At 29.7% G+C, this 16854-nt stretch overlaps 1 protein-coding gene across 1 annotated transcript; it reads left to right on the top strand.

Moving 5' to 3' along the window:
* The first annotated feature begins 8187 nt into the window (after positions 1-8187).
* Positions 8188-12450, top strand: LOC106677886 (collagenase 3). The gene is made up of 7 exons (XM_014416074.3): positions 8188-8302; positions 8801-8930; positions 9394-9498; positions 9752-9898; positions 10713-10874; positions 11229-11374; positions 12018-12450. The coding sequence occupies exons 1-7, from the start codon at positions 8219-8221 to the stop codon at positions 12180-12182; spliced, it is 939 nt and encodes a 312-aa protein (XP_014271560.1). The 5' UTR covers positions 8188-8218; the 3' UTR covers positions 12183-12450.
* Positions 12451-16854: the final 4404 nt, after the last annotated feature.

Below are 16854 nucleotides of genomic sequence, written 5' to 3'. Positions count from 1 at the left end.
GAATTTTATTTAAATTTTATAATATAAAAGACTCTTAATCTCAGGGCAGATTTCTAGGCAATCAGAAACAGACACTTTTACTATTAACACTTAATTAAATTAATATCTATTTTACACATGTATATATTTTTAGGTATAACAAAACTAACCAATTTCACAATCTTCTTTTGATTATTCTTGGTATCTTCTTTTCTATAATGCTATGCCCTACCGTCAAAAATGGCTTCCAGTTCCTCTAAAAAGCTATGTCTCAGCTTGAAGCTTTAGTTTAAGATCTATTTTACACATGTATCTAACTTTATGTATACAAAAACTAACCAAGCTCTACGATCTTCTTTCGTTGATTCCTGGTATCTTCTTTGTTCTTAATCTTATTGTCTTCGCGTCCAAAAATGGCTTCTTCTTCTTGCCAGACAGAATTTCATGAGGACCTCTTCATCTTGGCTACATCCTTCCACCTCTCTCTCCGCACAAAGACTCTCTTCCCTCCAAAAAACAAAACCTGCCTTGAGTTACATGTAAACATCGATTTTTGCACAACAGTTAGGGATTTCTGCAAATGATTTATTTTCTGAATATTATTCATTTGCACTATTTCTTGACTTATATTTTTTCTTAAATTTACAGTATTTTCAATTATGATGGGAAGAGTTAAAATAGTTTTTATGATATTTGAATCTGCTCAATATGGCCTTGATTCAACGGACTTGTTAACTGAAGAATACGTACCGCCATCTTGGTTTTGTTTTGAATTACGAATTTATTATGGACAATGAAAATTGGTTAGCTTGCTTTTTGGATAAACAAAACAAATGAACAATATTAAAATGATACATAAAATAAAACATATCAAAAACCCTTTATACATCAAAATATACTATTTACTCAAAAAGAGCATATTACAATATATAGATATAAAGCTACAACATTAAAATATTCCCTGTTTAACAAAAATTAAGTTTGTTAAAAATTAAGAGGTTCATAATTTATATAATCTTTACACTTTCTTGAGACCTGTTATCATTGTTTAAATAAAATAAATGTTATCCAATTTTTAGTCTAAAAATAATCCATATTTCTTTATAAGTCCGACGTTTCGACCAATTTGGCAATCTTCAAGGATTGTACTACTTCTATTATTTTCATTACGCAAAATTATAGTATTTTCAGAATCGAATGTACGCTGGTTTTTGGCTGCATGAAGTTCATAATGTATTATTTTGAGCAAAAAATTATGCCTAATTAATAAACTTAGTTAAAAATGACATTCATATGTAATTTATATGAATGATAATATGGGCTAAAACCATGGACTCAGAAAGGAAGTTAGACTCTCCTTTAAAACATTTTCCTAGGTGGTTGTGGGTGTTTATTAATTCCATATTGTTATATATAGGTGGCCATCATGAGGATGGTATAATACAGTGTTTAACTCAAAATCATTTTTTTGTTTGTTTATTAAAATGAGCTTGAATTGATAAATAAACAGTGGTAACTCTAGGTATGAAAACTAACTATAATAAACAATAAAATTTAATTAGCGGAATTAACTAGAATAATTTCCAATTTTATAATATAAGTGATCTTTTTGAAGATGGAGAGGAAAAATCAAGGAAGTATTAATTTTAGATTTGACAGTTGGAGAATATCTAGTATACTTGATATAATAAGTAATAATGTAACTCTTTAACTTATATTGTTCTAATATAGTTTAAATCTATGTTTTTTCATTTGTTTTTAAAGTTAGACACAATGTCCTTCAATTGTTCAATGTTCTTTTTCACTATCAATTAATCTCAGAATAAACCAAATTGGATATTTTTAAAAGTAAATACTATATTTTTAATTGAAAATGTACTAATTTTTACTTTGATATAAAAACTTGTAATCAATTTATATATCATGTTATTTTTCAAAAATAAAAACTACTGTCAAATGTATTAATTTTAATCAGGAATTTCATTACCAATGTGTGAAAAAATGTATGTAATTAATACATAAAATCACATATAAACAACTCAAAAAGTTACGAACAAAATTAAACCTTATTTGAGCATAACTTAAAAGGTAATTAAATAAGTTAGCTAATAAAAAAATATTAAAGTGAAACATCTATTTGCCAAGATGCATATTGGACATTGCACTAACGTTTTGGTTTATACTTTAATAAAAAATTACAATAATGAATCTTTGCGATCCAGAAAAAAAAATTAAATGATTTACTTCTGATAACACGTAGAATCAAAATAAACTATATCAGCTTAGTATATTGATCTAGTAGTTCCCTCACTATTTCTGTCTTCTTTCTTTTATTTTCATCCTTCGTAATCTTCTTTTTTTTTTCTCTAATTTTTCTATTGTTACCTGCATTTAAAAGTTAATGATTTAACGTTTGAGAATATTTTATGTGAACGAGGTGTTGTTGAAACATGATTTTATCCAGGATCAGATTTTCGAATGTGTAAGTACAAAGTAGACTATAATATCTATGTATAATTGTATATAAAAACTATTCCACATTTTCTCTTGGAATCAGGACGAAATTTGATTGGAAATTTTTAAAATATTGGTGTACTGAGATGAATAGTTTAATGCATACGCTAGCGAAAATAGTCGACGGAATCTGATGAGATAAAAACTAGAGTTATTTTACGTTAATCCCAAACTTTTATGTAAACTTAAGAAAATCGGATGAGCCATATTCAAAATAATACCTGTATTAATGGAAGTAAATTTAAGCATGTGTAGCAGACTGAATCTGATAAAATTTATACGGGGAATAACTAGGGACCAATCCCTGAATATCATTAAAGACCGAATTTAAAAATTTCTTCCTCAATGTTTAAAACTTATAGTGTGAAGGAAATGCTCGATTCTGGCAACAGAATATTTTTTCTTCTTTCCTAAATTAGACAGTGTGGATGCAAAATATAAGTTATTTTTCGTTTGCATTTTAATTTTTTTTTTTTAAGAATGTAGTACATTCTCCAGTCAAAGTGAAAGTTTACTCTAGGATATTCCTTAGAATTAGTCATTATTCAGTATTATTGTTTAAAAATACAAATGTTTAATCTTACAAAGGTTGTTCATCATTTTTACCTTAGAAGTTATACTTTTTATGATGTTTGATAAAATAAATTAACAAAATGTTTATTTCCAGTTGTAGAGGCAGGTTCTCTTTGAATTTAGTTAATTCTTTATCATAACTTGAAAACGGTACACCGAACATTATAATTGATAATTTATAGTTAATTAGCTACATAGATCCGTATTGGACTAATATCAGTAATGAGACACGAAACAGATTTTGTGTTACAGTTTTACGGAAACCGGTCATTAAAGTGTATAGAGACACTAGATGTTGGATTTTCAGATTTTTATTATGTATTATTACCATATACTTATGTGATGTATAGTTATTTACCGCTATAATTTAAATAAATACAATACTCGATCATCAATACATTACATAAATGAAAATCATAATTTTTGTTTTATTTTAACCTTTAAGCATTAACATTAAATATTATCTCTTAAATAGGTAGGTCAGTTTTGTTGTGTAAAATGTTTTGTCTATTCCAGCATCACCGTGAAAATTTACTCTACGATTTGTCTCTTTTCACCATATATGGAAGGTGAAGGAAACCCTGACAATGAAAATTACAAATGAGAAGTTAAATCTCAAGTAAGGGAAAAAATTATGTCTGATGACGAAGTGCAATTCTCCCCTGTTATCGACCGGAGGATGTAGGAAATTGAAGCAGCAAGTCGTGCAATTAAGTCCCAGGAAAATTGGGGCATTATTACCGAAGAGTAGTCAGTAAGGTTCAATGTATGGAGATAAATTACTTTTCGATTTTGAAGATGTACGTGTATTAGTGAAACAAACAGGACATTCGTCAGCGTTGATGAAAAGGCGGTCACGATGTTGTGAAATGTCTTTAAAGCGTTTGTATCCTATAACTTGTAGATTTATGTTATCAAACAAGGAAAAACTAATTTAATTTTAAATTATTATGCAGCTGCTAAATACAGTTCTTCGTCGTTAATATGTCTCTCTCTACAATATCTAGAAGGAGGTGGAAATCCTAATAATGAAAATTATAAATGATAACTTGATCCAAATCTCAAATTAGAGGAAAAAACAACATTTTCTAGAAGAATGTACAAGTTTTTATAAAGTTCATAAGACGAATAGCAGTGGACACTAATTATAGCATTGTGCAAATTACTGTTTCGCTCAAAAGGTATTTTCCTCTATTATTAACCAATCTGAGGCGAGAAGAAAACTGGTGATAAGTAATTTAATCCTAGATAATTAATAAATATTGATATTTTTAAGGCGTCATCTGTAGGCTTGACAACACAATCATTTTTGAATTCGGAAGAATATATTATACTACGATAATTATACTATCGGTACTTATTATAGCTTGTATTACAATTAAATTAAATATAATAAGTAAAGATATCTAATGTGAGAGCTCTCGCACGAGTAAACAATTCATAATAAAAGTTAAAAAATTCGTTCGTCCGTAATGACAACATCGCGATGGTGATAGTTGAAAAAGTTTTCCAAACGTTTGTTTCCTTTAATATGCAGATTGTTGTGATCTAACAAGGAAAAGAAAATCTAATTATTTGCAATTCAAACTATTACGAACCAGTTAAATTCTTTGTTAGCAATTGACCCATTCTGGTGAATCGATTACTTTGATTCATTCTTTTTATATTTTGTATTTTTTTTTTTTTACAAAAGAAATGTTCATGAGGAAAAACAAACAGCCAAATACCCTAGCTATAGATCAGGCAAAAGTTTCTATTTTTTTAAACGAAACCAAACATAAACTATTTATAGAACGAAACTATTAAAAAATAATGATAACCAATACTTTATTAAAAAAAATTATTTATTAACCGATGTCTAAAGAATATTCAATTGTTTATTATATAGATAGTAAATATAGAATCCTGGATATTTGATGTGCATTAATAAGATAATATAAGATATTAAAATAGAACTTTATTGTATTTTTGCAGGACTTAAAAAATACATAAGTCGATAAAGGGAATAATATAAATTCATGAAAAGAAGTATAATAAAATTTTAAAAAATAACTTAAGTTATATGATTTTTTAATTTTCTAGAAAGTTTACAAAGTTCATTCAGTATAAAGGCTGTAAAAATGTGAACTTTCTGTTAGTTTATAACTTTTATCTTCTTTATGAGTAGTACTTTTTATGATGTTTAACAAATTCAATTCATAAAATGTTAATTTCTAGTTGTTCTTAAAAAAAAATTATAATTGTTTAAAAAAATATATTTCGGAAACTATGAGACGTACAGATGTCTGTCAGCATTCAAAATATAGAAAATTTAACACATATCTTCGTAGGGGTGGTAGTTTTTATGATATTTGCATAATAATATAAATTTTGTTCGAACAACTATGTAGTACTCTTAACTTTATAGTACATTTAACTATCTTTAATTTGAGTTCAGGCTGATATCTGTAAGTCTTATGGTTTTTGAGATATAGATTCATCAAAGTAGCTTTGGAGCTTCACTAAACCATCAAATTCCTCTCGAATCCAATCCTTACAGTCCAAAATCCTTCGTAAAATCCTTAATGCTCCTTACTTTTTCACAAATCAAGTCATCCATCCTGACCTCAATGTCCCATATGTTGCTGATTTGGCAAGAACCAGATACCATTCCTTCCATGGAAAACTTCCCAACCACCCAAATCCACTTGTTTCTAACCTGGCTTCTCCTTCATTACCTAATAATTCTCCTAGGCGTCTGAAAAGAAGATGGCCTCGAGATCTTCTCCTCTAGGAATGTTATTGGAGTTCTATCAATGAGTAGATTCTCCGCATGTTTGTATCATGTCACTATGTCACCTACAGCAAATTTACTTGTATGTATGTATGTTATACAGTTGTAAATAACAATAGATAAATGATTAAAAAAAAATTAAAAGATTCATCAAAATAAATTCACTAACTTCTTGTTTTTCAGTGAATTTTTTAGGAAATATTCCTTTTTAACCTATAAACTATATCTCGGGAACTATTGAACGTAAATACCTCTATTCCTGGTAACCTACGGCAACCGAAAGGATGAAGCGGAAAGGCTGTCATGTATAAAATTAGTAGCGTCTCATGTGGCCAACAGCCAAATCTCACCTCCTCCAGCGCTCTCAGTGGCAAGAGAAATAACCCAGACTAAGGGAGATAGCCATCTTGTCTTGAGCCAGAAGCGTCCATTTTTTCTTTTGTTTATTCATCATTAATAACTACATGAGTGAGTAGATTTACTTGAGCAGTTCCCAGCAGCAGAGGGAAGAGAGACTTCGAGATGCGGAAGGAAGAAAGAAGAATGAAGTAAGTCCACATGGCAATAATTAACATTCACCACCACATATTAATCATTATCAACCACCTCATTATCTACAATTCCATAGCTCAGCCATTCAAAATTTACTAACCATCTAAACATAAATGTTTTCTTTCGGCCACCCACTACATTACTTGTAACTTAAACAATAGAATTTTATTTGTCACTCAATCATGTTTCATTTTTCAATTATACAGTCTACTCAAATCCAACCAGCCAACCAAAAGTGAAGTGTTCCTGGCATTAAGGTGAAGGTATGCTTCATACAACCTCTTATTATTAGAGCTCATGTTTTAGAAAATTTACTCTATGTTAAATTACGTTCTCTTAGGTTTTCTAGTGTTGTTGGTAGTTTTAAAGGTAAAGAGCTCCCACTGAAAACTTATTTTTATTAGCTTTTTGAAACACCCGCTATTTGGTTTTCCCTCAACCTATACTTGGCAGACTCATCAAGTAATTAATTTTATGTTACTGTTTATTATAACCGTGGATATCAATGTTTGTTTATTACATCATGTTAATTTTAATAGAGGAAAACTTAATAAGAGAAAGAATTTTGACTTAATAAGAATATAAAATGTTGACCAAAATATTGTTTTATATTATTTTCAAGACAATACAGTGGTTCATAAAAAACACTAACCTTCTTTTAGAGTCCATGGTTTGGACCAATATTATCGTCCATATCTATTAGAAATTAATGCATTTTTAAACCAAGTTCACCAACATAATTTAATGTTTAGAATTTTAAAAAAATAAGAACTCCTTAATTTTTAATAAACTTCTCTTTTATTGCACCTCGAACACTTTAAGGCTGTTTGTATTTTAGAAGAGATGTTTCTATCAAGTATACTTGGTCAAAGGCCGTGGGTGTCATTATTATGACAATATGTCATTTTTGAGAATAAAAAAACGTGTATTTTGAATAACGTTTGGCGAACCGACCCTCGGCTCGCGTTGACAGACGTGCATTTCATAGCTTTGTAGTTTTAAATTTTATAAGATTTATTCAATTTATAGGCAGCAAAATTATGAACATTAAATAACGTCTGTCTTGTGGCATTTGAAAGAATCGTCAAGTTATATAGAAGAACCATTGGGTGTCAAAATCCCATTCCCAATTGTATATTACTCTCTCCTCAACAGAGAATCGACCTATTTCAGGTAGTTTCGGGAATCGCTTGATAAATAGTGATTTTTCTGAATGATTCAATCACTTGGGAGTTCGATTCTTTGGGAAGAATCTATCGCCGAACGCCTATCTGTCTATATACATTTATTAATGTTAAAAACGACTGCCTAGGACAACTCCGGCCTTTGGCTGAGATACTACTGTGAAATGGGAGAAGCCACAGAAAAAAAAGAAAGAAAAAAGAAGCTATTATTAAAAGAAAAAATAACTGAAGATTAGAATTATTTCTGACCGCACACAAGCAGAAGCTTACCGTTTTTGATATAAAGTACACTAAATGTCAAAACTTAATTGTCCCCTGATATGTTTTCAACTTCTGTTTAAGTGCATTTACATTAAACATTTCTATACCCAAAAGATTAAATTTATATTAATATCTTATTAGAAAACGTACATAAAATAACCAGCATCCATATTTAGTCTATAATTTCGTCATAAAAATGAGAATTACACGGAAATAACAATAACTGGGATGTTTGTATGCGTCGTAGATACTACAGTTTTTCCTCCTAAAAAAAAAGAGGAAAGCTCTGATCTAGGAGGGGAAGGGAGGACTACTTGACTATTTGAAGGAGCAGTGGGGTAGATTCGAACACAGAGCGTTGGGGTAGTCAGAAGAACAAGGTATGATGGAAGTCAGGAACGTCATCTGCGTCTTGTTGCTCGGAGCGAACAGTCTCGTACTGGCAGAGGATCTCACGAAAGCGATGGTAAGTCAAATTTTAAGTAGTTTAATATATACAACCAATTACTTAAAAAAAATATTGCAGAAATAATCCCATAGGCATCCAATTTTTGCTATCTATACTTCATATTTAAAATACTTAATTGTGTTTTATATGGTCATAAACTCAAGAAAAGTAAAAAAAAAAGTATATAGCAATTATAAACGCAGGTTTACAAAAGAAATGAGTATTCATATATGACTTATTTTTTCATATAAATATTCAATATTGTTTTTTTAATGGTAGCCAGAAGAAAACATCTGGGTATAGACCACTCAATAAGTGCTTTGTGTGCACTAAATTAACTATTTCTTTCTTATTCAGAGCATCAATGTAATTACTATGAAAAAACAACAATATCCAATACATTATACAGTTGAAGAATTGATTAGCATATATCATGACAATGACTGCTATTTGATGTCGATATTTATATTGATAGATATTTATGATTATTTAATTAATGCTTTTGATTTATTGCAGACGTACCTCTCGCAGTTCGGCTATCTACCTTCGTCAGTAAGGAGCCCTTCATTCGGAGAAATTCTGTCTCCTGAGACCATAACCGACGCTGTAAAGGAATTTCAGTCGTTCGCAGGACTCGATGTAACAGGTGAGTAAAGAAGTTCCTAAACCTTTCTCCCAACACAACCTATAGTTGTCAGCAAACTTCTAAGTGCAAGCGGGATACATGCTTTGAGAGTAGAGTTGCAAGTCAGTTCGACATGCTATCATGTGATCAGACATTAAAATTTTAAATTTTTTTATCTTTCAAGTGTTTTCAATACGGATGAATTAATTAAATTAATATTAGTTTTTAATGATATTTTGGAATCACACACGCCTAGATCAAATGATTTCCTACTCTTACTCTAAAAAGTCTTATTTTGCCTAATAGAAATGTTACAAGCAAATTTAGAACAAAAACATTGGCATGCAAAGCAACAATTGGTAACATCTCCTCTACTTGAAAACGTTTTTCCCGCTTATTCCACTTACAGCTTAATCTGTCACTACAGTAATGTTTTTTTTTATATTTTTATTTAGATTAACAATAAATATTTTTTATTTTGTAGGAAAACTGGACAACAAAACGAAGCATGCCATGAGTTCGCCTAGATGTGGCGTTAAGGACAAAGGTTTCAGAACTAAAACAAGAAGCAAGCGCTATGCACATCAAGGTATTGTAATAATAACATAACTTACCCCTCAACAGCTAACATGAAATATTAGTGCCATTGATATAACTAAACTATATAACATAACTAAATAATTCATATTATTATATCTATATTACAATTACAGTAAATTATTACTGAAGATAATCTTTTTATTAGTCACTGTATCATAAACTATGAGACCAGATTGTAGTGAATACTCATTCAAAGGTCCTTCGAAGCCGAACGGAATATTTACCAATTTAAATCTTTGCAGGAACCAAATGGTCAAACAAAGACCTTACATATAAGATCTCCAAATACCCCAGCCGCTTCTCCAGAAGTCAAACTGATTCGGAATTGAAGAAGGCCTTCAGTGTTTGGTCTGATGTCACACCTCTCACATTTACACAGAGGAGTTCTGGTATGTATTGATACAGTATTTATTGATATACGAAATTGAATTGAATTATTGAATTCAAATATATAAATTTAGAAGTTTATTGTTATTAAAAAATAAAATAAAAGTTCGAAAAAAGAAAAATTAGAAGAACTTGAAATAGAATCATATTTTTAATAAGTATTAGAAGTCATTTTTTTTTAGTTTTAGAAAGTTTAATTTCCTAACGTAAGGATTAAATAGCAAAATTTAATGTTTTTTTTTTTATCAAAATAAATATAGACTACAATACTCATGTGTGAAATCTTGCATTTGATATCGATTATTCATCTCCCTATCATACACGCTTCATAAGCAATATTAGAAAACGAAAGGATACACCTTAAAGAAGAACACGGATATCCATTTCCACATCAGAAAGATGTTTGACAAATGAGACATCTTTAATTTTTTTTTCGTAACAGGCCTTGACTGTACATTAGCATATATAATGGATATCTGGAAGGATCGAGACAGTGGAATTGTACTAAGTTGTTAGTTATTCCTTTAGATCTATCGTTGGGTATGTCTTAAAGCATTCCTGAATACAGCACAGATCTAGGTTTCCTACACTGCACATTGGACAATTAAAAAATTAAAACTGAAAGACGTGGAGTATAGGTATATAGGTAAAAAAGGCTATAAATCCACTGAACAGAACCGCAAAAAAACCCTTCGATTTTTTTAGAATTACTTTCTACTAAACAATAAAGATAAGGATATTGATCTTTTTCGTTAATCATCGGCTGCTTATTAATCTCTACACCAAATTTTAGTGATACTTGAAATGTGTACACAGGTCCAGTCACCATTGAGATCAGATTCGAGAGTGGAGAGCACGGCGATGGAGGGGTCTTCGATGGACCCGGCGGTACCCTGGCCCATGCCACGTACCCTTCCAACCAGGGGAGCTATGTGCATTTCGATGATTCCGAGGATTGGACTGTCGATAGTTACTCAGGTGAGGATTAGAATACAGGAAAAACTAAGAACTAATTTTTAACTAAGTTTAATTTCGAAAACTTATTGCTGGGTACAGTCTGTAAAAATAGCACAGTAACAATTAAAATATTTCTGGCATATTGATAGACAATGAAAAACCTTACATTAATTACTCTACGATCAACTAAATCCGCACACCTCGTTGCATAGCACCAATGTATAAATATAAAATTTAATGGTATGATTAATAATGTTTAAGAATATACAACGACAGTTCAGTAAATAACGAATTAGTTATAAATTATTAACTGTTAATTGGACTATATTTTTCTTTAAAACAATGTTACAAATAAGCGTTTTATTCCATTGGCAGGAAGGAACCTATTTCAAGTAGCAGTGCATGAGTGTGGCCATTCCCTTGGGCTGGCTCATTCCGAGAAGGAATCTTCCGTAATGACACAATACCACAGATATCAACCATATTTCGAACTCGATGAAGACGATATTGCTGGTATCCAGGTTTGTATTTACAACCAGATATCTAATTATTTATGGTGATTCAACTATAGTCCATAGACTGTGCCTCCTCAATGCCAAAGTTGGGCGCTTTGCAATCCTTCTTTAGAATCCTTAGATTAGAGTTTCCTATTGGGTATAACATCGCCGGCCCAATATTATCTATTGGTATCAGTTTCACCGAATTTCAAAATCTTCTTTCGCTTACATATTGAAAAACATCTACAAAGTAAGTGAAAGTAGTAAAATGAAGTTCTAATTAACTCACGTATAGGTGTTTCTGCAGAAAAGCAATGTTATCTACTTTTGTTTTGTATTAATTAATTCCACTTAATTAATCTATAATTTAAGCCTTATCTAACAGGTGTCTTGTCTATTCTGGGGTTTCACATTCTAGAACAATTTGCAAACATCAATAATCATTTTAGGATTTTTTCGAATTTTATTATATTATAGTAATTCTTTCTTGTATGAGGGAAATTGATTTATTTAAGCTTATGTTTAAGTTAAAAAATAAATAAGCTTATTCCTACATAATATATTTTTTATTGCTTCATTTTAGAAGAAATTAATAAACAAAATTGTAGACATGAAACGCAACAGATTATCCGATATTACCTATTTACATTAAAAATGTAATTTTTAGGCATTATATGAAAGAAGAAGAAGAGAGGAAACCCCCTATAATCCACCCCAAATACCACAATCACCAGGTGATGGGAATTGCAAAGAAGAAACTGTTGAAAAAGTGATCAACAATGTAAGATTCACGATGAAAACAAGGAACTGTTTTTGGTCCTACTTCTCATGAACTCCATGGAGGAATCGGCTGTATTAATGTCTTGCTAATCACAACCTTCATCTTATCCCGAAGGAAGACAAGTTTCTCCGATAACACCTACCAGTTCTGAAGTGTAAATAGTTGTGTGTGTTTATATTAGTTACCATAAATTGTGTATTTTTTAATTGTTCAGTTTGAAATGTGGTTAGATAATGAATGATTGATGATATTAGCGTAATGATACGGTGTAATGTTAAAATCACCATTTGTATACTTGTAAATGTTTATAAAAATAAAAATATTTATTTTTAGGCCAATGAATATAATTTATTTTTCATTTAATTTATATTCTATTAGAATACAATTTAGTTCTGCAAATATCTAATCTTCACTGATAAAGACCTGATAAAGATCTTCACTGATAGCTAGATAGATCTTCTTTTTATCTTGAGCAAGTATGAGTTTTAAAGTGATATCTACTTGAAACATAAATATAAAAATGAGATAAATTTATTAAGAATGGGCAAAATATAAGTAACACTTGTTGACGACTTCAGAAAAAAACAGCTTCCCCTCATATCTGTTAATGAGAATATCTTTTTGTAGATGTAAATATATTTTTATAATATAGATTTTTATAAATGCAAAATAGATTTTTTTTTATTCCTCGATCAAGTATACGTTGAAAACTGCTATCTTCTCGAAACAAAATAATTTATATAAATAAATAAATTAATAATGGGGAAAACATAAGTTGCACTTGCTGAAGCATTTAGAAAAAAAACAGTTGCCCATCATAACCATTAATGAGAATAACTCTCACAGTTTCTTCTAAATAATGTGTCGGACCAATGATACTGTACTTTCAATTTTTAATACAAATTACAATATTGCTACACGTGAAGTGGTATCCCAACATAATTTAAATGAAGCTACCAGTAGATTCCTTGTAGGGTAAATTGAAATTAACATTATTGATTTTTTAAGTGACAATGAAAATTAGTTCGAGAGGATTTCACCAAATTTTACTAATGTTAATAAACTGATGAATCAAACTGTGAATAAGCTTTAAAACTGATTTTCCACTATAAATGAATTTTGATGATATTTCCATGAAAATAAAATGTTTTCAATATTTTTTATTTTTTGGCCAGATTGTCAGTTCAATATTGACACTGATTCTGAAATTTTAGTTATATTTTATTTGCGACCAGAGTACTAAAACGATGGTAAAAGAATCGAGTAAGAAGGAAGTCAAAATAGCTATAGAAAAATTAATAAGTTGTTAATGCAATTTTAGGCTAAATTGTTCAACCATTCATCCATTTTTTTATTAGGTCAAATATTACAAAAAACTTGGAAAGAAACAGGGTAGTGTATCAGCTTCATTTAATTTCAAAAAGGGTTTACGATTCTACTGACTGCGAGAAACTGTATAATATTTTTATTCAACAGGGAATATCAAAGAAGTTAGCAAAACTTGTATAGATCTGCATGGGCGAAACGTTTTTTATGGTGTAAATCTGAAATCTTTGTTCTGCGAAGTTCGAGGTTCGGTCTGGTTTAAAACAAAGCTATTCTTTTTCACCTATCTTATTTAATCTACCACTATAATGCATTATTAAAAAGTTAATGTATACAGAAAAGGGTTGAACTTTAGGTGGCGAAATATCGTTACGATGATTTGGTATTACTGGGAGAGGTAAAACGAAATAGATGTTTAGCAGTAATAACGGAAGCAATCTAGGGATATAGATATAGGAGGAACTACATTTGAACAGGTATATGGGTTCAAGTATCTAGGTTTTAAATAGAAAATACGAAATTTTTGAGGGGAAAAAACTAGATTAAACGCAGGGAATGCTTGTTATTTTTCAATTTCAAAATTGCTTCCGTTCAAAAATTTAAAAGTTGAAGTTGAATTTACAAAATATTATTTTTTATGGATGCTTAAACAAAAGGAAGAACAGCACCTTGTTGAAATATTTTGATGACATTTTCTGCGTTATAAAACAAACAGATAAAGATAAGATGCTTGAATATTTAAATGATTATCATGATAATTTACAATGGAAATAGAAAAAGAAGGCAAGTTAGTAATGATGACAAAGGACCCAATATACAGTAAATATCTGGATTAGTATATAAAATTCCATGCATTAATTGTCCAGCCATATATATTGGTGAAAAAAAAAGAATATATAAAAGTCAGGATGTATCAACATGGAAATGATGTAAAGAATATGGAAAAAGAACCCAAAAAAACAGCATTGATTCAAAATGTTGTTCAAAATAAGCATAAATTAGATTTTGAAAATGTCCAAGTCATCCATAAATAATAATTTTAGGAGTAAGATATTTGAATCAATTTACATCTCAGAAAATATAATTTATACTGTCAATTTCAAATCAGATACTAAGGGGCTGAACCACCATTATTCGGAAATTTTAAGCAAAATAAATATGTAATTATTATATACAAAAAAGATGATAAAAGAATAAATGTAAAAAAAAAACAAAAAAAAAAACTGTTTTAAGTTGCAAATGTGAATGAAGGAAGAAAGAAAAGATTTTAAAAAAAGGTTTAAATCTAGGAAAAAGGTATTTAGAAAAGGTTATATGGGACAAAGTGAATTAGCCTGCATTTTTAAGATTTTAAAAAAGAAAATGACATCAATATGAAGGTATCCTTCAGAATGACCTGAGGGTCGAAACGTTGGAAAAGGTCTAAAGAAAAAAGTTGAGAGAAAAAAAGGATCAAATTTGTTTTATCTAAGAATAAACTAAACCACTCTCAAACAAGAAATTATAAAATAATTAACAAAATAATATTCATTCACAGATTCTATTTAGCTGCATCGGAAGTTATTTATAAATAGAAACATCATAAACTACTTTATAGCTGATAAACTAGCTTTAATTTTAGTGCTAATAGACATTTGTACGTCAAATGGTTTTTGAGATATAAATTTTTCAAAATAAATTCACTAACTACTGATCTTTCAGTACGTCCCATTCAACATTTTTATGAAATGTTGCTTTTTAAAAAGTTATATCTCGAAAACTATTTAACTTAAATAACTGTATTAAGGCTCATATTTTAGCAAATTTACTCTTCTTTAAATGACATTCTCTTAGGTTCTTTTGTGTTGTTAGTTTATGATGTTTATCTTCGTAGGAGTATTAGTTTACATGAAATTTGCTAAAATAAATTGATTTATAGCTGTTCGGACAAATTTTCTTTTGCCAAATTCATATTCATATGTGAATATCATAAAAACTACTACCCCTACGTAGATAAGTGTAATAAAATACTTTATAGTAAGTAAAATTTCCTTTATTTTGAGTGTTGGTAGACATATGTGCGTCTCATGGGTCTGGAAATATATTTTTTCAAAAATCAACATTTTATATTAACAACTAGAAATTAACATTTTGCGAGTTTATTTTGTCAAATATCATAAAAACTACTACTCCTACAAAGATAAACATAATTTACTTTTTTGTAGTAAATTTAACTAGCTTTAATTTGAGCGCTGGCAGACATCTGTACGTCCAATGGTTTCTAAAATAAAGTTTTTCATAAATCAAACTTAATATTCGAACAACTATAAATCAATTTATTTTAGCAAATATCATGAAAACTACTATTCCTGCGAAGCTTAAGTTCATAAACTTCTTTATAGTCCATTATACTATCTTTAATTTGAGTGCTAATAGACATCTGTACGTCATATAGTTTCTGAGTTATAGAACTCTCAAAATAAATTAACTAACTACTAATCTTTCACTAGATTTTTAAGAAATTTTGCTTTTTAAAAAGCTATTTCTCGAGAACTATTGGACGTAAATAGCTCTTTTAGGGCTAATATTTCAGCAAATTTACTCTTCTTTAAATAATGTTCTCTTAGATTTTCTAGTGTTGTTGGTATTTTTGATGATATAGAGCTCCGAATGAAAAATTAGTGTTTTTAAAGGTTTTTTTTATTCCCCCTACATATACTTGGCAGACTCATCAATTTTGACTAGTATTTATACCTAGTTTTCATTAAAGTAATCAAAAATTGGATTGAGAAAACTTCCTTTTTTTTCTTCCCGGCTCTTGTATTAGAATGAAACTCTTTACCTGTGGAACCATTAGAGCTACAGATGTCCTGAGCACTCGACCAAAGCTAGTGTTGTTTACTACTTAAGGCATAAATAATTTCCGATCCAGCTAAATAGAATCTATTGTTCGTATCTACCCACTATGAGTTCCCATGACAACAAGCTTTTGTTTTCACTATACAAGCGAGGCTTCATTTAGTCTTTTGTCAACTGTTTTGTGCGATACACGTTACGTTAAACTGTTTTTTGAACCCCTGAAATATAGGGTTTTGTAATGGAAAACCTTCAATTCTGAAGAGCTGTCCAAAGATCTGTCTTCAAAGCTTCTTTCAGTCCAAACCAAACACATTTTACAAAGAAGGAATTCATAAACTGCCATGAAGAGAGAAGGTTATAGATAATAGTGGTGGATACATAATAAATGAATATAATTTTGTTAATTATTTTATATTTTCTTGTTTAACACCTGTTGAACAGATTCGATACTTAGGACTCCATCTCTTGTCAAGAGACTTACTTGGAATCCACACACAAGACTGAAACGACAAGAAACTGCTCGTAGATTCCGATTGCTACAACACTTACTTGACAAACG

Source organism: Halyomorpha halys, unplaced genomic scaffold (assembly GCF_000696795.3).
Source record: "Halyomorpha halys isolate HHAL.00 unplaced genomic scaffold, Hhal_1.1 Scaffold111.1, whole genome shotgun sequence".
In the NCBI taxonomy this organism is placed as follows: domain Eukaryota; kingdom Metazoa; phylum Arthropoda; class Insecta; order Hemiptera; family Pentatomidae; genus Halyomorpha; species Halyomorpha halys.
Note: the sequence above shows the minus strand (reverse complement) of the source record. Positions and strands in the feature narration are given on the sequence as shown.